Source organism: Lacerta agilis, chromosome 4 (genome assembly GCF_009819535.1).
Source record: "Lacerta agilis isolate rLacAgi1 chromosome 4, rLacAgi1.pri, whole genome shotgun sequence".
Classification (NCBI taxonomy): domain Eukaryota; kingdom Metazoa; phylum Chordata; class Lepidosauria; order Squamata; family Lacertidae; genus Lacerta; species Lacerta agilis.
Window position 1 is genome coordinate 4,414,321 of NC_046315.1, and position 27,441 is coordinate 4,441,761.

The 27,441-nt window shown below is 42.8% G+C and overlaps 1 protein-coding gene across 1 annotated transcript in view; it reads right to left on the bottom strand.

The window, feature by feature from the left end:
- LOC117045033 (disintegrin and metalloproteinase domain-containing protein 9-like) overlaps positions 1-27,219 on the bottom strand; it is a gene marked incomplete at its 5' end in the record, with an annotated part of 40,911 nt that extends 13,692 nt beyond the window's left edge. The window contains 11 exons of the mRNA XM_033145820.1: positions 945-1,019; positions 2,230-2,307; positions 2,918-3,083; positions 4,524-4,681; positions 6,771-6,849; positions 7,292-7,464; positions 21,930-22,001; positions 23,085-23,153; positions 25,136-25,337; positions 26,539-26,615; positions 27,112-27,219. Coding sequence (XP_033001711.1) covers positions 945-1,019; positions 2,230-2,307; positions 2,918-3,083; positions 4,524-4,681; positions 6,771-6,849; positions 7,292-7,464; positions 21,930-22,001; positions 23,085-23,153; positions 25,136-25,337; positions 26,539-26,615; positions 27,112-27,219 — 1,257 coding nt within the window. The remainder of the gene's footprint in view (positions 1-944; positions 1,020-2,229; positions 2,308-2,917; positions 3,084-4,523; positions 4,682-6,770; positions 6,850-7,291; positions 7,465-21,929; positions 22,002-23,084; positions 23,154-25,135; positions 25,338-26,538; positions 26,616-27,111) is intronic.
- Between the last annotated feature and the right edge of the window lie 222 nt (positions 27,220-27,441).

The window sequence follows — 27,441 nt, forward strand, 5'->3', positions numbered from 1 at the left end:
ACTGCAGATGGTGACAGCAGTCACAAAATTAAAAGGCGCCTGCTTCTTGGGAGGAAAGCAATGACAAACCTAGACAGCGTCTTAAAAAGCAGAGACATCACCTTGCCGACAAAGGTCCGTGTAGTTAAAGCTATGGTTTTCCCAGTAGTGATGTACGGAAGTGAGAGCTGGACCATAAAGAAGGCTGATCGCCGAAGAATTGATGCTTTTAAATTATGGTGCTGGAGGAGACTCTTGAGAGTCCCATAGACTGCAAAAAGATCAAACTTATCCATCCTTAAAGAAATCAGCCCTGAGTGCTCACTGGAAGGACAGATCCTGAAGTTGAGGCTCCAGTACTTTGGCCACCTCATGAGAGGAGAAGACTCCCTAGAAAAGACCCTGATGTTGGGAAAGATGGAGGGCACAAGGAGAAGGGGACGGCAGAGGATGAGATGGTTGGACAGTGTTCTCAAAGCTACTAACATAAGTTTGGCCAAACTGCGAGAGGCAGTGGAAGACAGGAGTGCCTGGCGTGCTCTGGTCCATGGGGTCACAAAGAGTCGGACATGACTAAACGACTAAACAACAACAGCAACAACAGTCCTTGAAGTTTTGCTGTCCTTAGCTGTTTAAAGCTTTATAGGTCAAAACCAGCACTTTGAATTTGGGCTGGAAACTAATTGGCAGCCAGTGCAGTTGGGCCAGGATTAAGTACATTGTGGAGTACTGGAATATCCAAGTTCCAGTACTGATGACACCCCACCACAGCTGGAATGGCTCTCTTAACCAGGGTTACCTGGTAGCAACAGGGAGTCCCAACATCAACCTTGTCAAGTTGTTTTAACATTTTTTTTCAAAAAGCCATTCACAATACATGAGTTAACATAGTAGAAAACATTCAATGAAGCATTATGAGCAACAAGAAATGACATAATTTGAATAATATTTTACTAAAAACTTACAGACATAAGTTTAGACCGTGAGTCATCAGCAAACAAATATTGGTTCTCTGATCTTTGCATCCACTGTCTAAAAAACTAAAAGGGAGTTACAAAATACTTTACTTCATTTACTCTTTTATACTGCTGCCTGGCTTCTACCACTGAATCAATTTAAATAAATCTAAATATTGCAAAACCTCTGAAACATGTATTGGCTGACTAAATCACTTTCTTTCAAATATATTAACGTAACCTTTACAAGATATAGAAACTATCATTCATTGTAAAGCCATTACTACAATTTTCATTAACTGCGTGAAGCAACTTCTGAGGCAAGTGGAATGCTTTTAATCTTCCAAGCAATGTCATTAAAGGCAAGGCTAATATATTTAAAATAAAGTGATTCCGCCCCCCCAGACAATGCATGTCTCCTCTCCTGTGAAGATGTTGGCTGCTGATGTAAGTCCAGCTCTGTATCTGTTATGTTAACTGAAATATACTCGGAGTCCAGTGTGAATTTCATGCTCTTTATTCAGCTCATAGTAGTGAGGAATGCAGTTCCCCCAAAATGTTTGCTTTATATACACTATTTACACAATGGGCCCCACGTGATTGGCTAATTCCGGGATACTCCTGTATGCCAATCGGAGTGCGGATTCACTTCCACCTGGAGCTGGATTGGGTGGCTCCTGCGGACCAATCAGGCTGCTGCAATCTCAATCCTATTGTTCTGGGACCAGTCAGACTGCTGCAATCTCAATCCTATTGTTCTAGGACCAATCAGACTGCTGCAGTTTGGATCCTATTCAACTCAGTACATAACACTAACATTGGCAGAGTCACAAAGCAGCCCCCAAGTTTCTTCACAGCTTCCAGGGGTCTGTCCTGTAGAACTTCTTGGCAATGGCTTAGACACTCAACATGTTGACTGCTTTCTTACTGCTAAGGGAATTTTCGCGTATGAGGCTTCCATGACGAACAAATCCCATTATGAAACTTTGGAGACTGCTAGTATGGTCCACAGAACATCTGATCTTTATGTGGGAACATGTTAATAAAGCTGAGAACTTCAATGTCCAGCTGGGACAAAACATCTTTTTGTAATCACATGCTTCAAAAGGCAGCCAAACTTCCTTGTACTTGCTTTCATACAGGGCAAAACTGAATGGCCTATCTATGTGGTGTTAGCCAGCTGGCATTCCTCAACACACAACCAAAGACCCTACAACTACTGGGAGACCCAAAGTCATATAGCAAAATTTGACATAGGAAATAGTGTAATTCTACTAATATTTTATCCACTCACCTGAGACTGTATCTTGGCTCCTGAAAGTTTTGTAATTGGCTGCAGAAATAAATTCAGGATCCCTGCCTCTTCTAGTTCCTGATAAAAGAAGACAAATATACTGAATGCTATAGTGTAGCAGCTCTTTCACGGTTGTTGTTGTCTTGAGAGATTTGCAAAACAGAACTTTGTGGGGATGATGGCCGTTCTCTGTACCTGTGCTTTTCAAACCTTCCGCCTCTCAGGGACAGGGTGCCACTGCAATGAGTTTCTCCAGGGCTGAAGCAAAATTCCAAGTATGTTGGTACTTGGCCAATAAAATTATTCCTATTCCTATTCCTATTCCAGACTAGCAGTTTTAGTGAAGTAATTTGGTCCTGGAAAGTAAATGATCTAGGCGGCATTCCTATATGCATTTCCTTGGGGAATAAGTCTCATTTAACATAACAAGACTTATATCTGAGTAGATAGTACAGTATAAGGCTATGCTTGTCTAAATAAGCCCTGTTAAGTTTGGTGGGACTTATTTAAGTATGATACAACTGTAGCATTGATTTGCTAAGAATACATAACAGAAGATTTCGGAGCAGACTGAAAAGTTAGAATCAGTCATTGTCCTCCACAGCAATTCAACAGCTGGGAAAATATATACACCCACACTTTATTAATTCTTCTGTGCACATCTTTCAGAGCAGTCTTAATTCCTAACCTCATCATGGCCGCAGTCACACTCTTCGTCATCCTCAATGACACCATTTCCACACTTCTTTCTGCTAATTAGGCTGCTAGGTATGTCAATAAGACATTCTTTTCCTGGTTTTCTTATTGCATCATAATATACCTTCCTGCTACAGTTACTCAGCCTGGAACATGTTCTGTAACAGAGAGGAAATTATTATCCAGTATGATGAAATGATTTATTAAATATATTTACTATATTAATTTGTATCTTGCCTTTCTGGGTACAAATTCTTCTAAGGTGCTGTACAACAATAGATAGAAACAAAAATGAATAGTTAAATTATTTCAAATCCTCAAAACATTGAAACACACTAGGAGAAAATGTATAAAACCACTTATTCCTTAATGCAGGTTACAGCCAGATGCTTAGGCTAAGGAAGCCAGGAAATAACTACTCTATGAGGAATGCCATCTCATACCGGCTTCCTTTGTTCTAATGGCTCATTGCCCCACACAGGAGGCTAATCTGACTTAATTAGCTATTAACATACACTGATTCCAGGTGATTTGGAAGTATCTAGTACACATCTTATGGGGCACAGGTGGCGCTGTGGGTTAAACCACAGGGCCTAGGGCTTGCCGATCGGAAGGTCAGCGGTTCAAATCCCCGTGTCGGGGTGAGCTCCCGTTGCTTGGTCCCAGCTCCTGCCCACCTAGCAGTTCGAAAACACATCAAAAGTGCAAGTAGATAAATAGGTACTGCTCCGGTGGGAAGGTAAATGGTGTTTCCGTGCGCTGCTCTGGTTTGCCAGAAGTGGCTTTGTCATGCTGGCCACATGACCCAAAAGCTGTACGCTGGCTCCCTCAGCCAGTAACGCGAGATGAGCGCCACAACCCCAGAGTCGGACATGACTGGACCCAATGGTCAGGGGTCCCTTTACCTTTACCTTAGTACACATCTTAATACACAAGGTATAATCTTATATCACCTCACACAGGAGACTAGCTTAGCTTTTGACACCCCAAGCCTTAATTAAATTCTGTCATCTACTGGACCCAGGAATTTAGGGTGTCTAGAACCCATAAACTCATAACAATACTTTGTTAAAAAAATTAATTTTTTATTTCACCTATCTGATAATGAACAACAATTCCTATCTTGCTTATCTTCTCCAAAGAAAACTGTGTACTGTAGAAGGTTCTTCCAGTGGGAAATCTACCAATAAACTGTTCTGTTCTCCACAAAATTATTGGGAATGACGTACTCTAGCACAGCTCCCATTTATTTCAAGAGGGATTACAAGATAACTTTCAGGTGGATCTGCCTGCAAGTTACATGAAGCACATAATTAGCAACTTCATCATCATGCTTGTTTTTCCCTTCACTAAATAGCAGGAGCTGAGGGAAAGGGCAATTAAGATCAGGGTTGCAGCAGGGGAACGAAAGCCAAGCACACAACACTAATGGGATACTTAATGTAATCTGTAGTTTGACTCTAAGAAGGACAACTGAGCAGAAATGTCTTTAGTGGCAAGAAATGAACTGAGCAAAAATATAACGTGACCAGCTTTTCTTTCCAAACCCAGACAAAAACACTAGGAAGGAAGGAAGAAATCAATTAAGGACTACTCACGGATTGCCGGTTGCTGCCATTATACACCTGCCAGGGTTGGTGCAATTACAGTCACAGCCCTGAGCTTGGTTTAAGGGTGTGTCATCATGGCCAAAGCCAAGAGAATGACCCAACACATGCGCAATTGTTTCAGCATCAACTTTAGGATTTCTGTACGTCTGCATACAATGAGGAAAAGGAAAGAAGGGACTGAGGTAATCAGAATATCAAACACTTTCATTAAATACACACTTCATTTACATCCTTTGAGTATGAAACAAAATTTAAAAAAATTCCTTCCAGTACCACCTTAGAGACCGACTAAGTTTGTTATTGCTATGAGCTTTCGTGTGCATGCACACTTCTTCAGATACCTGTAACTAATCCTTTGAGTATATTTCATCTGCTTAAAAAAATATATAAATTGGGTACTACCCTACAACTATATTTTTTGGAAGATGATTTCAGCATTTGTGCTATTGAAAGGAAGTAATTTTCTCTCCCCCCCCCCATGTTATGCCTTTATACATTTTGAGACCTGGATTCATTTTGTCTTTGCCACTTTCCTCTTTTTCAACAGCCCACTCCACCCCCAGTCCCAAACTGAGTATTTCACATGGAGGCCTGAAGAAGAGCAGCTGCTTCCTCCACTCCCTCAGCAGGGATTGGCCATGAGACGTAAGACCAAAAGCCCCTGCTGACCTGCCTGTCCCATTTTCACCCCACTTCCTAAACCAACAACCATCAGATTTCATCCTCCTTCGCATCAACACCCCCTCAAGTCTTACAGAGAAGACACAGTTACAGGTAGGTAGCCGTGTTGGTCTGCCATAGTCAAAACAAAACAAAATAAATTCCTTCCAGTAGCACCTTAGAGACCAACTATTAAGTTTGTTCTTGGTATGACAAAGCTATCTTTAGCCATCTCACCTCTTTCAGTCGTTAACAGCCGTCAACAGGTTTTCCACACCTATCAGCCGATCACCCATTCCCACCACCCTTCTGAGTCAAACCCCTCCCCACTCTCTCACTATATATAAGGGTCTGGTGACTTCTGTTTCAGTGTATCTGAAGAAGTGTGCATGCACATGAAAGCTCATACCAAGAACAAACTTAGTTGGTCTCCAAGGTGCTACTGGAAGGAATTTTTTATTTTATTTTGTTTAGAGAAGACACACATTCAGTCATCCACCACCTCCTGTGCACCTTTCCAAACTACACAGCAGTCCCCAATGATTCCGCCCTTGGTACCAGCACAGGCCTAACCCCAAGCTAAGGCCTGAGCCCAGGCTGCTCCCTTCCCAGACACTCACCCACCCCACCCAACCCATGCTCAAGGTCTGATGCCAGACATGGTCCTATCCTCCCGGTCAATCACTCTTTTTCCTCCCCATCACTTTCACTCAGATGGAGCTAGTCGGGACCTTTCCCATGGCACTGCAGCCTCATCACTTGACTAGCAGCCCCTGTGCTTGCCCATGCAGGCCACCTCCATTTTCCTAACTATGGCACTGGGCCAGGTTAGATCCAGCTGCTAATGATGGATGGACATTGAAGGCTGTAACCAAGTGCCTACTCAGCATAAGTCCAGTAAAGATGTTCTCAATGGGGATGCACTCACCCTGAAGGATCAGGTGCACTGCTTGGGGTTAATTAATCTTTGCCACTGGATGTACAACTGGTCATATGGCCAGTATGTTTCAGCTGGTGGCCCAGCTGCAGCTCTGTCTGGATGGGAATAAACTCGCTTCAGTGATCTGTGTGCAGCTAACCTCATGGCTGGGTTACTGCTATGTGTTGTAGCTATGATGGCTCTGCTCTGCTTCCAGTCAAGGGCAGTATGCTTCTGAGTAATAGTTGGAAACTGCAGGAGGGCAAGGTTCTGCTGTACTCAGGTCCACTGGCCTGATCCAGCTGCCTATTCTTAGATTGTTATGAGACATTTGTGTAAAGCAACTAATAAGTTAATTAAATAATAGTATTATATTTGTACAAGGGGTGAATGGTGATAGAACTATCATTCTTGCCTCAATCTACAGTCCAAATATCCTTTCCCCGACAGCTGTGTTATTTACATTTAAAAAAAAAAAAACTGCAGCAAATTTCTTGAGGTCACAGGTAGCTTGGCCCAAATGGAATGCAATGGAATGGAAAGGAAGGTCTGGAGAACTAGTGGCTAAACCCCTATTTACCTTCCTCCCTCTGGCAGCCTACTAACGTTAGGAATATATTACAAAGACAAAAATAAAGATATTGATAATCACCTACATGAATAGCAGACACTGAAACTAGAGTGTAAAGACAAAACCGGTCCCCCCAAGAAAGTCCAGCAGGAAACCCTTTAGCCCTACAACGTAACAGAAGATATTACTGCACATGTTATAGTTATAAAACACTGCAAAAGTTACAGAGCACCTATATTGCCCAAGTTTATGAGCAGAACATTTTAATCTTCTTTTAATCTACAGATTTAATGTGAGCTTCCTCCCTGTGTATCTTTTGTAAGAAGCCGTGGTATGAATGAACAATAATAATCAAGAATAAATAAGCTAAGACCAATGACAAGGGAAGGGTCCTTGCTAGGGATCCTACTATAAACGGATACAGATGCTAAGGAATTTTTTAATGTTTTGTTTCATTACTTGTGTATTTGCCACTCTGGGCTTCTTTAGGATAATGATAATAATGATAATGATGACGATGATGTGACAATGTAATAATAATCTGGCCTTTTCATACTGTTGAAAAAGAAGGCAGACAATTTCAAGAAAGAAACTGTAGAGTCTTACGTAATTATTCCTGAATGATCAAAATGCACATTTTGTTGAAGCTCAGTGATGGCATATTGGTGAAATGCAGCTAAAGTCACACTAATATTCTCAGTACCAATTGTTATGTAGTCTCTTTCTGTCCACAACTCCAATCCTACCAAATAAAGGTGAAGACCCAATGGCAAGTATATCTGAAAACAGAAAACACCAAATTGTGCGGTTATAACGCATAGTATTGTTGCCAAAGTGCCTCCATTTTGGCCCACTGCCTCCAGCTTTCCCTTTCATAGTTGTTATGGTGTCAAGAGGCAACAGCAATGTTGCCTGGTTGTCAGGAACAGTGCTCATCCCTCACGGCTATGATTAATCAAAGAAACCTAGAATTGTGGAGTTGAAAGGGAACTGTTGAGAAAGAACTCTTACGCAAGTTACAAGAAAGGAGATTCCGACTAAACATTAGGAAGAACTTTCTGACAGGAAGAAGAAGAAGAAGAAGAAGAAGAAGAAGAAGAAGAAGAAGTAGTTTGGATTTGATATCCCACTTTATCACTACCCGAAGGATTCTCCTTTCCCTTCCTCCCCCACAACAAACACTCTGTGAGGTGAGTGGGGCTGAGAGACTTCAGAGAAGTGTGACTAGCCCAAGGTCACCCAGCAGCTGCATGTGGAGGAGTGGAGACACAAACCCGGTTCACCAGATTATGAGTCTATCACTCTTAACCACTACACCACACTGGCTCTTGTAGCTTGACAGTGGAACAGACTCCCTCAGGAGGAGGTGGACTCTCCTTCATTGGAGGTTTTTAAGCAGAGGCTGGATCTCCATCTGCCAGTGCATGCCCAACTACACTCAGTTTTCTCTTATATAATGAAACTGAAGAGAACATTATCACTTCCTCCCAAGGTTCCCAGTACTTCCACTTTGTCCAGCAGTTCCTTCTTGTTGGAGAGGAACAGGTCCATGAGAGATTATCTCCTTGTTGCTTCTTCCACCTTCTGGGAAATGAAATTATCAGCAAGGAAATGGAGGAATTTGTTGGACCTTACATTCTTGACAGAGTCTGAGTTCCAACATATATTGGGGTACTTGAAGTCTCCCATGACTACAATATCTCTCCTTTTTTAAATGTTTGGTAACCTGCTCTAGGAAGGCATCATCTAAGTCTTTAGTCTGGCTTGTGTTCTACAGCAGACACCCACAGTAATGTCACTATTTCTCTCTCCTACAATTTTTACCTATGTACTGCCTTCTATGCTCCAAGTCATGAATTGCTTCTCACATGTACACTTTTACATATTTATCTACTTGCACTTGATGTGCTTTCAAACTGCTAGGTTGGCTGGAGCAGGGACCGAGCAACAGGAGCTCACCCCATCGCGGGGATTCGAACCGCCAACCTTCTGATCGGCAAGTCCTAGGCTCTGTGGTTTAACCCACAGCGCCACCCGTGTCCTCAATTTTTACATCGATGCAAATGTCATAGCACTTGTACGCTACAGAACAATGTCTTGTTTGCATTTGGGTGTCAGGGAAATGGGACATTAGGGTTTGAACTAAATGACCCTTTGGGTCCCTTCCAACTCTACATTTCTATGAAGGCATCACTCTGCCACTTTTCGATGAAGTATACCAAAACCTTATACACAGCCTTTATTACAATTTTCAGAAACCATCCCTGGCACTTTCCACCCATCTGAATCCAATGGAACTTCTTTTACAGCAGACAATTTTTAATATACTTTTGCTTTCCTAAAGTTATAATTGTTTTTGGACTCCTGTATTTGATGTATTATTAAGAGCAATCTGCTTGATTGACTCTTGGAACCTCTAGCTGGGTGTACACCCTGCATTCTGCCCACTGAAAATCCTACTGCGGTTTGGGGGTGCCTGCTCTCCCAGTCATGGACATAGCCTTGGGGGCAGATGACCCCCTAGATCAAGTAAAACAATAAAAATATTTAACTAACTGACCAATCACATTGGTTCTGCTGCCCCCAACAAAGTCCTAACCCCTCCTGGTTATACCTATGTTCCCAGTTGCTCCCAAGCATACTCACCATACTTCTTTATTTGTTTCAACAGATTAGGGACAGGTAACAACCCCCTTTATCTCTTTGTCTCTCTCCCCTCACTTTTCTTCTTTGTCTTCCAGCACATTCTCTCTCTCTGTCTGTCTCATTCACTCCTTCAAAGATAGCTTTCCCAATTTATATTTCTAACAATGGTTCAGAGATTGATGCTTTTTAGTATTTTCCCCTTGTCTTCAAATTCCCTTTTGGGGTTAAGTTCTGTAGTCTTGTATCTTTTTTTCCTTTTTCTTTGTTAAACCCTTCTCTTCCAAAAAAAACAAACAACTTATAGTGGTACATAGAATCCTAGAGTTGGAAGAGACCCCAAGGGCCATCCAGTCCAACCCCCTGCCAAGCAGGAAACTCCATTGTCGGAATACGTTTCATGGATCCGCCATGGATTCATATTTATTTAGTTATTTAATGAGGTTTTCAAGATCTACTTTTGGTATAACTGCGCGCAAAAGCGAAAGTGAAAGCATGAATGAATAGTGTGGTTCACTTACGAGATTAATCCGCCTTTATTTTATAGTTCCGGTCATGTTCAAAGTTGTTAATGAGCGTTAAACTTGCTTCCCGCCTTTTTGGAGGGCAGCAACAGTGATTTTATTGGTTGAGGCATTGATGATGATGTCACGTTTGTTCCCTAATAAAAGGCAGAGGCACCCCCGCTTAGGCACGTTCAGTTTTGGGTTAGGCACGTTCGTGCATTCTTTCCGTTTTGCTTTAGTTGGGTTTTAGTTGAAGTCAAGTTTAGTTTAAGGGATTAGGAGCGGGCTGGACGGGTTGGATGGGTTTTCTTTTAGTTAGAGTTAGATCGCGGAAGATCATTCGGTTTAGCCTTAGTTAGGTTTTCTTTAGGTTTAGCCTAGGGCTAGAATTGCGGAAGATATTTCGGTTTTAGTTTTATTTAGCTAGCCTCGCGGAAGATTGGGCGCGCAGGGACTTTAAGCTTAGGAGAACTTAGCTTAGGGGACGAGCCTACGCGGGTTCTGCCGAAGCCACTAAAGATACAACCGGTGTCTGTCTTCCTTTGGGGTAAAAGGGGGGAGTAAAAGGTTTAAAGTAAAACTTTAATTTCTTTAAGTTGGTCCGTCTATTCAGAGTCAGGGTATATATTTTATTTCACGAGGCAACTTTTCATTAAGAAGGCAATTAGGAACTCACACACCTTCGGAGTCGTCAATTGGCTTACTCAACCTCCTTCAGATTGTGAGACTTGGCCGGCGACCGTGCTCAAAAGCACGCGGAACGCTGGCCGCTTTCCCCGCAACTGGTACCTCGTGCATAACCAGTCCAAGGCCGTGCACGAGGAGCTCCAGCACCCAAACCCCGACAAGTGGTGCCCCGTGTGAGGCAAAGCGTAGTCGAAAATCGCTTCCACGAAGACTCCGGTTAAAGGCAACATATCGGAAGTGGCTCGGAAACAGACGTTGAGAGGTGAGGTATAATGGCCCGGTTTATCCAGGATTTCGCTGCAGTAGTGCGAATCCACCGCTTGCCCAAAAATAGAGTAAAATTTTGCCCCAAGGGGTCCCCGGGTAGAGCGGCAAGGAGTTTAGTGTAAGCCTACGGGCAGGGTAAGGGTCTTCCCTAAAGCCTACGGGTGGGAAGGGTTTCTGGCAAAAGCCTACGGGTGCCAGGGTTTTTCGGTCAAAGCCTACGGGTAGGGCCGGTGTCTCCCGAAAAAGCCTACGGGTGGGGGTGGAGGTTTTCTGGCTAAAGCCTACGGGTGCCAGGTTTTTCGGTTAAAGCCTACGGGTAGAACCGGTGTCCCCTAGTAGAAGCCTACGGGTGGGGGAGGAAAAGTTTTTGGAAAAAGTGTTAAAAATGGGCTCCTCACTCTCAACTGCTCAAGTTAAATTTTGTGAAGATTTATTGTACCTCTTGAAAAGAAATGGTCACCCTGTCTCTGAATCAGAAGTAGAGCTTTTAGTTAAAACTATTGGGGAAGTTTGCCCTTGGGTCCCTAAGGAGGGAACGAAAGATCTAGCTTCATGGGAAAGGATCGGGTTAGAATTTATGGCCAACCCGAAAATCGGAATTCCTGTACAATTGGTATGGAGCAAAGTAAGAAACTGTTTTCAACAAATCGCTCCAAGAAATGTTTTGCTTAATGGAACAGTGAATTTAGGAAATGCTACTCTTAATAGTGCCCCTGTGCTGCCGCTTGCGGTTGTGCCATTTTCGGCCCCCTCGCAGCAGCCAGTTCAGGCCCCGTTGTCGTACACGCACTCGCCCTTGTCCAATTTGTCATTGCCAGATTCATTGCCGCCTGTGCCGGTGCAGCAGACGCCGTCGGCCTTTCAAGCCCCGCCGCGGACTGCCCCACCGCCAGTCGCTCAGCAGTCATCGCAGGCCTTTTACCAGCCAGCGATCTCAAGTCAGCAGCAGCCGCGGACCTCGCTCCAAGCAACGGTCCCGCTTCCTCCATCGCAAGCCGCGCTTTTGCCAGCGATCCAGCAGCAGCAGCAGCAAGCAGCTTTTTTGCCAGCAAACCCTGCTGCCCTGCAGGCCGCGCTCAAGCCAGCAGCTCCAGTTTTGCAGCAAGCTGATTTCCAATCAACAGCAATCCAAGCTTCAATGCAAGCAGCACAACAGCAATTTACCAACCCTTCAGCACCTCCAATGCCAATGCAGATTCCAAGACAAGAACAAAGCCAAACAATGATGATCCAGATGCCAGGACTTGCAGTACAGAGCCAACAACCTTATGCTCCAACTTCAAGTCAGCCATCTTGTCTTCATCCAACTTCAAGTCAGCCATCTTGTCTTCATCTAACTTCAAGTCAGCCATCTTGTCTTCATAGTCAGCCATCTTCAAGGCATCCAGATGTCAAAGACTCTTTAGCACCATCTAGTGGCTCATCATTTGGAAAGCATCAAGAAGATTTAAACTCACTGATGCCACCTACAGATCCAACAGCAATGCAACCCATCTGCAGAACTCAAGCTTTGGAAGCAGCTTTGGGACAAATAGATTTTAGTGCTGATCCAATGCACATCTTTCCAGTGATTCGTGCCAATGGAGGACAACCTGCAAGATATCAAGCCATCCCTTTTGAAACACTACGTGAACTGCGAAAGGCCATACGCAAAAATGGACTTCAAGCTCCTTACACTAGAAGTTTACTTGAAGGACTGTCCACTAGTAGACTTCTGCCATCTGATTGGAAGTTGATACTTCGCACCTTCCTGTCGCCTACAGACGCTCTTCTGTGCCTGCAAGAGTGGAAAGAAGTAGCAGCCAGACGTGCAACACCACTCGCCACAGAAGATATGCTCACAGGATCAGGACATTACTCCAATCTCAATCAACAGCTAGCCATACCTGATGCTGCACTCGTCACCATAGCAGACATCGTAGTCAAAGCTTGGCGCAGATTACCCAATCGCACAGATGCCAGCTCAGTATCAGGATTCGCTGCAGTTAGGCAAGGTCCAAAAGAGCCTTATGGGGACTTCGTGGATCGCCTGATTGTTGCAGTGGAACGCCAGATAGAAGATCGTCATGCCAGAAACATGCTGACAAAACAACTTGCCTTTGAAAATGCTAACGATGACTGCAAGAATGCCCTAACAGCAGTTGCAGCTCGTCCAGATGCCACATTGACTGAGATGCTACGCGTCTGTCAGAATGTTGGTACCCACTCCTACAAAGCGCAACTCTTGGCAGCTGCGGTACAGATGCCACGTCAAGACAGCTCTACGCCAGTCAAGAAGTGCTATGGGTGTGGGGGCGATGGGCATTTCAGGTCGCAGTGCACGGCAACACCAAGGCCTTCTGCCAAGCCGCCAGAGAGATGTCCCATCTGTCAAAAAGGATTTCATTGGGCGAATGATTGTCGTTTGAATCCACAAAATACATCACCTACCTCATCTCCAGTTCAGGGAAACGGTTCTGCGGGCCGCGCCCCGGCCCCGGTAAAACAATAGGGTGCAAGTTCAAGAACATCATGAAGGTCAACCATCCCAGAAAGATGAACAACGCTACTCCTTATCCAGGTCATCAGGAAAAGAGAGTGATCCAGAGAGATGTCTACTCTTCAGATGTCCAGAGAAAAGATGTGACCTCATCAGACATTCAGGTTCCAGAGGTTTCATCGTCTGCCTTACCTATTCAAAGGGTTCCAGTAGAGAACATAGCATTCAGTTCACCTTCTGCTAATAGCCTTTCAGTTCCTACTGATGTCACCCCCGCTTCACAGCAAGCAATCACAGTCAAGTCTCTGATCGCAGAATTGCCTTCAACGTTGAGAAGACATCCTACTGAGGTCAACCTTGCAGCACCTGAGCTTTACTCACCTTTAAGTCAAGGTCAACCTATCGTTAAAGGACATTTGCCCTTGATGAAACAGCAATATCCAGGTAGCAGCCCAGCTGATGATCACTTTCCATGTGGCCAAAGAATACAAGTGAGTGAGCCAGCTCCATCTTGTGGAAGCTTAAACATCACTCCGGTTAGCAATGTCCACACCTTTGTGTCACCTCCAGCTTTTAAGCTCAGCCCGCCACAACCAAACAATTATCAGGAACAACAACTTCGACTGCCTTGTGTCAAAGAAGAGGTTCCATCCTGTCAGCTTGATGCACGACTGACTGAATGCCAGCAGGTTCAACAGCATCAGCAACTCTTGCCAACGGAAGAACCTCAAGTTTGCCAACTCAATGCCAAGCAGCTTCAAAGTTGCCAACTTCAGCAGTGCAAAAAACCCGAAGCCAAAAAGATGTCTTCAGACACTGCCAATGAGGAACAAGAAGAATCTTCTGTCCCAGGTATACCACTCTTCTTAACAGAGGACTGTTACTTTTCAAATCCATGGTTTGCTCAGCAATTGCCAACATCTATTCGTGGTCCATTCCCAGACACTTCGATTTGCCTTATTCTGCCTAGGATGGATCGCCTCCCTGCCACAGTCACACTGACTGCAGGCCTAGTTCGAATTACAGATTCATCGCAGTTGCTGATTCCAGGATTCTCAACAGTTCCTTGTGTCCTAACAAAAGGTTTGGAAATTGCCAGACTCTATTTGCTTACTTCTACGCCTACAGCTCCTGTAGACTCTTTGCCTCCTCAGGCAGCAATGGCACTAATCAAGATTACAGAAGAACGCCCTCATCTCGTCTTAGAAATGGGTGGACAAAAGATCAAGGGTCTTCTTGATACAGGCGCAGATGTCACAGTGATCGCCAGAAAGGATTGGCCTGACCAGTGGGCAACGACTGTCACCCAGGAAGTCCTCGGAGTCGGAGGTTTCGAACCCGCCCACCAGAGCGTGCATCCGATTACCTTCCAGTCAGACTCAGGCTCCATGGTGCAGCTCCGTCCACTCGTTATGGATGTGCCTATCACCCTTTGGGGTAGAGACTTATTGTCTAAAGCAAGAACTGTTGTCCATACACATTTTTGATGTGGGCCTTTGCATCAGCGCCAGTACATGCTCTTCCACTCACATGGAAGGAAGGACCCCCTGTATGGGTCGACCAATGGGCACTGACGTCAGAAAAGCTCGCTGCAGCAGAGGCCCTAATCAAAGAGCTGCTACACCAGGATCGTGTGCAACCCTCTAATAGCCCTTGGAACACTCCAATCTTCGTCATCAAGAAGAAAAGTGGAAAATGGCGTTTACTTCAAGACCTGAGAAAGATCAACGAGAGAATTGTTCCAATGGGTCCCCTTCAATGTGGACTTCCTAACCCTAACCTCATTCCTAGAAACCATCAGCTCGCAATCATCGATCTCAAAGATTGTTTCTTCACTATCCCGCTAGCACCTGCAGATCAAGAAAAGTTCGCTTTCACTCTACCTGTGTTCAATAACACCAGACCAGCCTCCAGGTACTCTTGGAAGGTACTCCCTCAAGGAATGGTGAATTCGCCGACTCTCTGCCAGAACTTTGTGGATAAAGCATTACAGCCTTTCAGAGCACAATACCCAGCCTTAGAAGTTTGTCATTACATGGATGACATCTTGATCCATGGAGAAAAGGTCTCAGAGCATCATATTGAGCATCTTACGCGCATCCTGAACTCTTTTGGGCTTTGTATTGCCCCAGAAAAGGTACAGCGCACTGCTCCATTTCATTACTTGGGTCACAAACTGCTTCAGGATACAGCCCTGCCAGAGATGCCAAGCATAGTCATCCCAGAGTCCTTTACCTTGACACAACTGCAGCATCTCTTGGGACAGATAAATTGGGCTCGAAAGTCTCTAGCAGTTCCAACATCCGAACTCTCACCATTGTTTTCTGCTCTTAAGGGACATACATCTCCTTCAGATGTTATTCCGTGCACCTCTGAGATGCGTCTTGCTTTACGAGGGGTAAACACAAAACTGCACCAGATAGCTGTAGATCGTGTGCCAACAGCTAACTGCACTCTTTCATGTGCCATCTTCACTACACCAAGATTGCCTACAGCGGCTTTATATGTTCCGGATACTTCCTCAAAAGTGGCAATCGTGGAGTGGATTCATCTTTCACACACGCCTCAAAGGAATGTGTACCCCAGTATGGACGCTGTTGCTGATCTCCTTGTTAAGTGCAGAGGCCGCGCAATCCGCCTGAGTGGAAATGATCTGCTTTCTATCTACCTTCCTTTCTCTCAAGAACAAGTGCTGACTTTGATTCAGTTTTCAGATAGTTTCCAGATTGCTATTGCAGATTTTGTCGGTTCATTCTTGTATAATCCTCCTAAGGACAAAAGATTCACTTTGTTGCAGCAGGTAAACTATCACCTTTCATCCATGTTGGTGCTTCAGCCTATTCCCACTGCAAAAACTCTGTTCACAGACGGCTCCTCTTCCTATGGTGTCCTTGCATGGCGGGAGGATGGACAATAGAAGACTGTGTTTACAGAGAAACAACTTTCAGCACAAAGATCGGAACTGGCAGCAGTGATTCTCGCTTTTCAGACTTTCACTGCAGAAGCATTCAACCTCGTTGTAGATTCTCAGTATGTATATAGGCTGTTATCATCGCTTCCAGTTTCTTATCTGTCTCCGTCCATGGACGAAAATCTCTTTAATTTGTTCGCGCAGCTTCAAGAACTATTACAGAGACGTTCATTTCCTTTTTTTGCTGCACACTTGCGCTCTCATTCTAACCTTCCAGGATTCCTGGTGGAAGGAAATGCAGTAGCAGACGCTGCCCTCAGGACTCTAGCTTTCTCCTTGTTCGACAATCCTGTGACAAGCCATGAAACTTTCCACCAATCAGCAAAGGTTCTACACAAGACCTTCAACATTCCAATGTCACAGGCAAGGGACATTATTTCATGCTGCCCTTCGTGCTCCAAGTCTCCTATCTGCTTGCCATTTGATGCTGTAAATCCTCGAGGCACGGAGGCGAATCAGCTGTGGCAGATGGATGTGACACATGTCCCAGCCCTTGCTCCAATGTCTAAGTTGCATGTCACAGTGGACACTTTTTCAGGTTTCATTTGGGCTACAGCACTGAAGGGAGAAACTACGAGGCACGTCATACAACACTGCATGAGAACCTTTTCAGTTATGGGAAAACCTCAAGCTATTAAAACAGATAATGGCCCGGCCTATGCTTCTCAGGCCTTTAGTGACTTTTGTGTGCAATGGAACATTTCCCTATCCCATGGGATTCCGTTTAATTCGACGGGCCAAGCTCTCATTGAAAGGACGCACCTCACTTTCAAAACTCTGCTCCACAAACAGACCGCAGGACGTCACCTTCCAGCCTCGGAGATCCCTTTGGCAGTTGCAAAGGTGCTGTTCACCTTGAATTTTCTTCTCTTTCCACATAACAAGCCTCATTCCCCAGTGGATCTCCACTTCAAGAAAGAAGAACAGCTTCCTCGACCTTTGGTCTCTTATCGCCTCTTGCCTGACATCGAATGGCGAGGACCAGTTCCACTCATCACCTGGGGTCGTGGGTATGCTGCAGTTGCCCTTGAAGAAAAGGCTGTTTGGGTGCCTGCCAGATGTGTGCGCCCTTGGAGAGCCAAAGAGCCAGCTTGAGAATATCCAATTCACTATCTGACTGCACCAGTTTCCAATGTCAAGTGCAGCAACTTTTCAAAAGTGCTCAACAAACAGCACCAGTTGAGTTCTGGGCAGTTTGCTTTACCCTCCTACTGCCTAGGCCCTTTGTTTGCTTCTGGGCGGCCTCTGGTTCCTGGCTGCCTGGATTTGTTCCAGTTTCACTCTTTCTCACACTCACTAGCAGATCACCATGATTTGCTTGCTTAACCTTCTTTCCTCTACAGATGTTCCTGTATCCCTCGTATGCAGAACTTTATTCAGGAACTTTTCCTGTGTTCCATGAACTTTTCCTGACTTCCAGGATCGTATAAACCTGAGTAGAAGACGACCGGCAACTCATTCATCGTCTTCATCTTTCTCTCCAGTGTATTTTGCAGTTCTAAAACTGTCCTGTACTTTGTTGTATTTACAAAAATTGCATATTCAATTTTGTATGCTTCTTGAAATATCCGCCTCGCATGTTACATGTGTTTTCAATATAGCTTGATAATTAATGATATGGATGTTTATATTTACAAAGCTTTTCTGAAATGGTTTCCATTTAGAGCGTCACAATTTTGATGATATGGAAATGTTTATGTAAGGTCAAAGCATCGTCTTTGTGCAGTTCTAGTCATAGACATATTCATATATATATATGTTTCATTCCAAGAATCTTAAATCTCCACGTTGTGCTTACAAAAGTTGTAATCTAAAATGTATGTTTTGATACTTGTATACCTTATTTGAAATGCTTTCCTTTGGTCAAAGAATTGGTCATTCTCGGATTTGTTCAAAGTATATATGTCAAGTCTGGTGGCATCCTACCCTTTTGGTACCCCTATTTTCTTTTAAAGAATCCCCCTCTATATGCTACCTTTGGCAGTAAACCAGGTTCCCAGCTTTTCCCTTCGCTCTGTTTCCTGCGGTTGATGGGAGGCCCTACATAAGGGGAGGCCCTTATGTAGGTGGTTTAAATCCCATCTCGTCTTTTCTGAAAACCCTTGCATAGATGGTTTAAATCCTCATCCTGGCTGGGACACCTTTACTTAGGTGGCTTAAATCCCCTCTCTGGAATCGGACCCTAGTTCCCCGTTACCTGTGGTCGCTGTGGTAAGTCCAGATTCTACCTTCCTGAAAGTTCCCTCGATTCTGTAGCCCAGAGCCACGAACCTTTTACTTTACCTTATCCATTTTCCTCAGTTTTTCCAAATAAAAAATTAAAAAAATGGGGGAGGGGTCTGGGTAGGCCATGAAGCCCCAGCTCTAGTTATATTTTATTTTGGGTCCCGGATCGGGACCTCTCTTATGTTTGGGCAGTCGTTATCCGTTATTTTTAATTTTGGACCTGTATCAGGTCCTCTCTTGTGTTTGGGGAGTAATTTGTTGTTTTACGCTGCACGCGAAAGTATGTATGCTTATGAAGTGATTTGTTGTTTTATGCTACATGATATATATGCCTAGAAAGTTTATAGTGTATTGGATTGATCACCTTTTATGTTCGGCCAGTGGTTTGTTATTTTCATGATTTTATTGCTACATTATTGTACAAGTATTTCCTCCTATGAAAAGGTGAATGTTGATAATGTTGATAGTGTTTATATCTAAGTCTATATCATAACAAATGGTAATGCTTATGTCAGGATAAATGCTTTTGATATCTTTAACCTTCTTTTTTATATAACTAAAACAAAATTAATTTAATTTAAAACAAAAAAAGAAAGATGATATGTCGGAATACGTTTCACGGATCCGCCATGGATTCATATTTATTTAGTTATTTAATGAGGTTTTCAAGATCTACTTTTGGTATAACTGCGCGCAAAAGCGAAAGTGAAAGCATGAATGAATAGTGTGGTTCACTTACGAGATTAATCCGCCTTTATTTTATAGTTCCGGTCATGTTCAAAGTTGTTAATGAGCGTTAAACTTGCTTCCCGCCTTTTTGGAGGGCAGCAACAGTGATTTTATTGGTTGAGGCATTGATGATGATGTCACGTTTGTTCCCTAATAAAAGGCAGAGGCACCCCCGCTTAGGCACGTTCAGTTTTGGGTTAGGCACGTTCGTGCATTCTTTCCGTTTTGCTTTAGTTGGGTTTTAGTTGAAGTCAAGTTTAGTTTAAGGGATTAGGAGCGGGCTGGACGGGTTGGATGGGTTTTCTTTTAGTTAGAGTTAGATCGCGGAAGATCATTCGGTTTAGCCTTAGTTAGGTTTTCTTTAGGTTTAGCCTAGGGCTAGAATTGCGGAAGATATTTCGGTTTTAGTTTTATTTAGCTAGCCTCGCGGAAGATTGGGCGCGCAGGGACTTTAAGCTTAGGAGAACTTAGCTTAGGGGACGAGCCTACGCGGGTTCTGCCGAAGCCACTAAAGATACAACCGGTGTCTGTCTTCCTTTGGGGTAAAAGGGGGGAGTAAAAGGTTTAAAGTAAAACTTTAATTTCTTTAAGTTGGTCCGTCTATTCAGAGTCAGGGTATATATTTTATTTCACGAGGCAACTTTTCATTAAGAAGGCAATTAGGAACTCACACACCTTCGGAGTCGTCAATTGGCTTACTCAACCTCCTTCAGATTGTGAGACTTGGCCGGCGACCGTGCTCAAAAGCACGCGGAACGCTGGCCGCTTTCCCCGCAACTGGTACCTCGTGCATAACCAGTCCAAGGCCGTGCACGAGGAGCTCCAGCACCCAAACCCCGACAATCCATCAAAGCATTCCTGACAGATGGCTGTCAAGCCTCCGCTTAAAGACCTCCAAAGAAGGAGACTCCACCACACTCCTTGGCAGCAAATTCCACTGCCGAACAGCTCTTACTGTCAGAAAGTTCTTCCTAATGTTTAGGTGGAATCTTCTTTCTTGTAGTTTGAATCCATTGCCCCGTGTTTGCTTCTCTGGAGCAGCAGAAAACAACCTTTCTCCCTCCTCTAGATGACATCCTTTTATATATTTGAACATGGCTATCATATCCCCCCTTAACCTTCTCTTCTCCAGGCTAAACATACCCAGCTCCCTAAGCCGTTCCTCATAAGGCATTGTTTCCAGGCCTTGGACCATTTTGGTTGCCCTCCTCTGGACACGTTCCAGCTTGTCCGTATCCTTCTTGAACTGTGGTGCCCAGAACTGGACACAGTATTCCAGGTGAGGTCTGACCAGAGCGGAATACAGTGGTACTATTACTTCCCTTGATCTAGATGCTATACTCCTATTGATGCAGCCCAGAATTGCATTGGCTTTTTTAGCTGCTGCATCACACTGTTGACTCGTGTCAAGTTTGTGGTCTACCAAGACTCCTAGATCCTTTTCACATGTACTGCTCTCAAGCCAGGTGTCACCCATCCTGTATTTGTGCCTTTCATTTTTTCCCCCAAGTACTCAACTATCTAAATCACCCTTCTCCTTCAATAATTTGAATGCTAGTGCTGTTCTGTTTTTATTATGCTGTTGCTTTTAAAGTGTTTGTTTGCAGTATATTTTATGCTATTTTACTGCTATAAATTCTTTATTGCTTTATGTTCTATTACATTATTTGTTATGGTCTTGTTTGTAAGCTACCTTAAGGGTCCTTCACGACTGAAAATTCATGGTATGAAATAAAGTGAAAAATAATAAATAGTAAGTACCCTGCCTTCACAGGGAAGGCTGTCACCACAAGTGCCTCCCATGTGCACAAATGGAAGGGCAAAACATTATGCTTAGAATACTGGGGCACAATAATTCAAATAGGTCATTTTTCACTGAATCACTCAAGAAAATGAAATCACAACCAAAGTGATTAAAGACTCCCTGGTCAGTTATCATTCCGTTTCACATCTTCCTTTTGGAGAAAACAATGTAGTTAAAAGAGGTTAGCTCCAGTTTAAGGTGCACCTGCATTTTTTAGTTTTCTGGAAGTGTACCTGTTTGTTATTTAGACTGGATATGGCATGAGGCTGCACTTAGTATATGCATAGAAAAAACGTTATTTAAAAATACTGTAAAATATATACAATAAATTTAAGGATAAGAAAAAATTCTAGGGCACCACTAAATTGATTTAAAAAACCACAAGAATATTTGCAGGGTCGGGATGTGTTAAATTAGGGCCAAACAAGCTACTAACTGACCAATGAAGGCCAAACAACCAGTAAAAACTCTACCTGATGAACTAGCTACAAATCCAGAAGAAAATCACATTTCTGTGTGAATTAAGACCTGAATTAGAAAGATCCTAAGACCCATCTTTGCTGCCAGGGGCGTAGCTAGCTGCTCTGGCACCCCTGTTTGCTGCTACCATTTGTGTTTCAGTGGGCACACTACTCCCCAATGAAAGCTAAACCAAAATCCTGGCTATCTGAATTGTTTTATTTTGGGGTAGCAATCAGATCTCCATGAGATTCGCAGAAAATACTTTGAAAAGAAGCAGGAATTCATTGAGATAATGGGATTTCACTCCATAGTTTTCTGTTTGTCTAACTGACAAACTCAGATATAAAACCAATGGGAGAATAGTGCCTGCCCATCTTGCTTCCTATCTCATATTTTGTGTATCCCTGTGACCATTTAGAGTGATTATGTTTAACATGCCCTTCACAAAAGGTCTTATAAAATATACTCACACTGTGAACATCAGAGATCATACGAAGCATTATCAACACTAACTGGGTTTCATTGCGATGATTGAGAATAAACTAATAGATGGAGAAAATGAAAGACAAATTGTTTAACTATGACTTGGGTTCTTCAGATGCATTCAGATTCCCTCATCATCATTAATAGTCCTTTGGATAATTTTCATTAAAATATCGTATGTTGAGAGTTTCATAAACCTAAGATTCTAAATGAATACAAATACTCCATTCTATTCGAAACTACAATCGATACAAAAAAGGTGTGGGATATATGCATCTTTCAACAACTATTGAAATTAGTAATGTAATTCCCCCCCTCAAGAAACTATCCCGATTGTTCCATTTAGCTAGCCAAGGATTACTATCCTAATAACTCAAACTCTCAATATGTTTTAACTGGAAGTCTGTAGTCCTGAAAACAAACTTGAAATAAATCTGTAATATTTATGTTGATTGGTGTGGGGTTGTATGTGTCAGTGTATGTATATGTGTATGTGTATTACTATACATATGTTACTTGTAAGCCACTTTGGCATGATTTATATCTTGAAAGGCAAGATATAAACCAGGGGTTCCCAAACTAAGGCCCAGGGGCCGGATGCGGCCCAATCGCCTTCTAAATGTGGCCTGCGGACGGTCCGGGAATCAGCGTGTTTTTACATGAATAGAATGTGTGCTTTTATTCAAAATGTATCTCTGGGTTATTTGTGGGGCCTGCCTGGTGTTTTTACATGAGTAGAATGTGTGCTTTTATTTAAAGTGCATCTCTGGGTTAGTTGTGGGGCATAGGAATTTGTTCGTATTTTTTTTTTCAAAATATAGTCCGCCCCCCCACAAGGTCTGAGGGACGGTGGACCGGCCCACGGCTGAAAAAGTTTGCTGACCACTGATATAAACAATGGTAAGCCTACCATATATTTTAAGGTGGAAACGTCTGCTTGATATGCATTTGAACACCTCTTAATATAGAACAAAAAAATTGCATTAGGAGATTTTTGTCTATGTTCACATACAATTGGACAACATTTTGACTCAAGACAGTGGACATCAAACCTTTAAAAAGTGCATTGATTTTTTTGGTCTCAGAATTCCTGAGCAGCGCCAAATATGAAGCTGCTAGTAAATAAATATGGCAACATTTACCGTGCTTTTGTCAACAACAGCATAATATTCTAGATATCTGATAGGCGGGTCATATTCAAGATCACCTAGCTGAAACAAAATATACATAAAACAAAGTTTCATTGTAGAAATGTACCATGAATAATCCTTTAGAAGAAACCTAAACAGGCCTATCACCTAAAATTAACCTTACAAGAAACAACTATACCCATTATTCAGCTAGAAGCTCTTACCCCAATAATTCTATTTCTTTTTTTTCTGTAACCAAATCAATAATTGTTTTTCATCCATCCTTTACCCTAGTTAAATTTATTGTTTTAGTCATTTATAACCCAACAAGAGAAGTTATCTAGGTGGCTTACACAGAACCAAACTAAGAATCGCCCTTACAATAAAAGTACAATCGTATGCAACAACAAAAACGCAACAATAGATTGAAATGAATAGCATAATTATTTTAATTTATTACCTACCCTTAACTCAAAGGTCTCAGGGCAGGTTACAACAATTAAAAATGCAGTATTAAAAAGTTGTTTTAAACTGTTTTTAACATTGTATGTTAAATAACTTAAACTTAAGAGTGTTCGAGATCTTCCTCTTTCAAAAAGTTTCTTCTGCAGATACAATAACCAAATGTGTCCCTAACTTACACTATAGGCAAACTCGGCCCTCCAGATGTTTTGGGACTACAACTCCCATCATCCCTAGTTAACAGGACCAGTAGTCAGGGATGATGGGAACTGTAGTATCAAAACTTCTGGAGGGCCAAGTTTGCCTATGCCTGCGCTATAGTCTCCCTTCTTCTCCTTTCTCACATTCAGGGGCATCAACTATATGGGGCGGAAGGGGCTTTGTCTCCCTCAATATTTGTGGGTAGGGGGCCAAGACCCCCAGTATTGAGGGGCCCCCAAACAGATCAGTCTCCCACTTGCAAACACACCCTCCGTGCTCCCCATCCCTCATCGCCGATGGGTAAGCGCTTGTGTGCTGGCAGGGGCAAGGAACAGAGGGTCACCTTCACTCTACGTGCCCTCCAGCCCCTGCTGCTGGCAGGGCCCAACAGGGATCTCTTCAGGGGTCGCCAGTGGTTTGCATCTCCCCAGATTGTGCGCTTAGGGCAACGGCCCCCCGGCACCTCCCACCCAGTGCATGATGTTGTGCAAATGATGTCTTGTGACACCGGGCCCCCTCAATGTATGGGGCAAGTCGGTGCCCCTGCTCACACTCCACACCCTTCCTGCTCAAGACTACCATCCCTGCTCTCTTTCGAAGAGCAACATATTCCGCAACAGAGGATGTCACTAATATCTATTTCCCAATAAGCAGCAATGTGGAACAGCAGAAACTATCAAAATTGATGGTGGGAACAACGCCTTTCCATTTCCCTTCTACCCACACCAACAGTCAGGAACATATCTATCTACCTTATTAGGGAAATATCTTAGGACCCACGTACTTACGGGACCGCCTCTCCTGGTATGCCCCGCAGAGGACCTTAAAGTCCACAAATAACAATAGTTTAAGGGTCCCGGGCCCAAAAGAAGCCAGATTATTCTCCACAAGGGCCAGGGCTTTTTTAGTGTTGGCTCCAACCTGGTGGAATACTCTGTCCCACGAGAGTAGGGCCCTGTGGGACCTGACCTCCTTCCGCAGGGCCTGTAAGACAGAGTTATTCCAGCTGGCCTTTAATCTAGCCTGTTCCCCTATTCCTTTTCCCCTTCCCTTTTTTCTGAAGAAACCCCTCTGGGTCCCCACTTTAAAATTCCTCCCTGGTCTTCCTACTGGCCTAGCATGACTAACCTGGCCAGTTAGCCCTGGTGACCCCTCTGATGTTCATTTTTAATGCTGTTTTTTAGCTGTTTTTTAAGTTGTTTTAATCATTGTCTTATATTCGTTGTTAGCTGCCCTGAGCCCGGTTTTTGGATTGGGAAGGGTGGGGTAGATATAAATTATTATTATTATTATTATTACTTCCCCAAACAGGGGAGATCTTAGGCTTAGAGTATTTAAGCCACATTTGGTACATAAAATCAATTTAATGAATGGATTCATCAAAACCAAAAACTACTTACTCCCATAGCAGAAGGAATTGGGCCATCACTGTCAATTATTCTTATTTCTCCAGCTTCACTTCCTAAATATGTTCCATCTTCAATTATTCCTCTGCACGGTTCAAGGTGCTCTGGAGTCTTTCGATAAATAAGGTGTTGAAATGTGGAAGAATTCTCAATAGGTTCAATTTCATAGCATAAAGTCCCAATTTGCACATGTCCCCTGGGGGGTTGGGGCGGAAACCCAAAAGACAGACTTAGGGTCATCAAATCAGCAAATGCATTAAGCCAGGGAAAGGCAATTAATGGTACTGGATCAAATTTATCTGGCTGGCCCAATCAAATTTTAGCTTAGGTGAGTTCCCGCTATGTATAGAACAGTAGGTTTTGCCGTATGGGTTGCATTATCTAATATATTTATCATGGCTTGTATATTATCTTTGAGAGATATTTCCCTAATAAAGTCCTTTGATGTTCATTGATGTACTGCCCCATAACATATAACAGATTAAACTGTTTGCCATTATAATTACCAAAAATTTATAATCCACATTTAAGATGGAGAACATGTTAGAGATTTCAAATTGCCTACGTGCAGAAATTCAGCTGTCTATCTTCAAGCAATTACCAGTTGGCAGAAAGCCCAGATCTGCTCTTTCTCTAGAGTCTAGACCCTTAGCAACAACCTATGATTGGTCAATGAGTTCCTAAAGAGTGAGCTCTGTCTGGAGCTTGTGTGGTTAGTGGTTAGTGTGTGGTTGGTGTAGAGAAAGTGGTCAGTGTAGAGAGAGAGACAGTGAGGAAAGATTTTATGTTTTGTTTCTTTTATTTGTATAGTCTGTACATAGTAACTTATGGATACTAGTTGCTTCAATAAATGCTGTATATTGTTATCCAACTGAGTTGCTGAGTTCCTGCATTGTGCTGTCCAGTTAATTACACAACAGCCAGAAGCTTCCAGAAAAGTCTGCGGTTAACTCTGCTGTGTCCAGGAATACGTTATACTCCTGACACTAAATCTTAAGAGAACAGCCTGTGGCATTCAACTTTATGTATATTGCTATGAGGTTTCATTCCATGTACTTGGAAGATTCATAATTTGAATCATTTTATCATATAGCTCCTTAAGAATTGATGTTATTTTGCTACTTAGAATTGAAAGTGTAATATATTTAGAATTGAAGGTATAACAAGTATGTATTGGGTCCCCAAAACTGCCTGCTTCCCACAGTGCCTTATCATTGCGTTTGCATATACAAGAACTGAAAACTAAATTAAACTTAAGACAGTTGCTTTACCCAACTCTTATTGAGGGAAGTCTGCATAAAATCTAGTCTGAGAATAGCTGTAGAGGCACAGATATTCACAATTTAAGGCTCATGGTATATATATCTCTTTCAGTTCTACTCCAACATCTTTATTACCAAAGCCCAAAGCAGGTAGAGAGGAAGGCCTGAGAGTCTGAGGCGTCTTCCACATATCCACCATAATAGCAGTCATCCTGCAAAGACCAAATACACATCCTTAGGGAAAAAATCAAATGAAATTGAATAGAACAGCTTGACAAAATGATTGAACCATGATTAGCTCAGGGTTAAGAACTTTGACATCCTGCACAAATCCAGGTGATTCATCATAAAATCCATACATGAGTATTTCTGAATCACTTCTCATGAGGCATCTTGAAGCGATTTAAATTATGATATATAAAACAGTTCCATATATAAAAACAGTTAAAAACAATTACATATTAAAAAATGTAAAAGCAGCCAAATGCAGTGTGAATAAGATACTGGGTTTCAACCAGAAGTATTGATTCTCCAGACAATGAAAATAAATCTACCTGAGTTCTACATAAACTTTAAAAATTTACAGTAAAAAAAAATTCCATTTTCACATGCCCATTTTTTAAAAAATTGGGCACATGGCTCCTAATACCTTAAACTATTGGGGTCCTAATACCTTAAACTATTGGGGTGCATATGAATAAAATTTACCTGAATATATGGATAATCTGCAATCCGGTCTCCCTTCACATTATATGTATAAATAGGCATATTTGCGGTGATAAAAGATCTGAAAGTTTTAAAATAAATTAAATGGCAGAATTATAGTTTGCTAGTTGCACTCTCTGAGGCATGGTAAAGTATTGCAATGGATTAAGATGGCTACTCCTCTGAAAGTTACTTCGTACAGCGATGGGCTCAAACTTTCATTTTTATTTTCACATCTTATTCTTATATTATATCTTAATAAGAAAAAAAGAGTAGTCTTCCACATCTACAGGGAATGCCTCTTGGGACAGAAGTTGCACATTCAGCAATTTA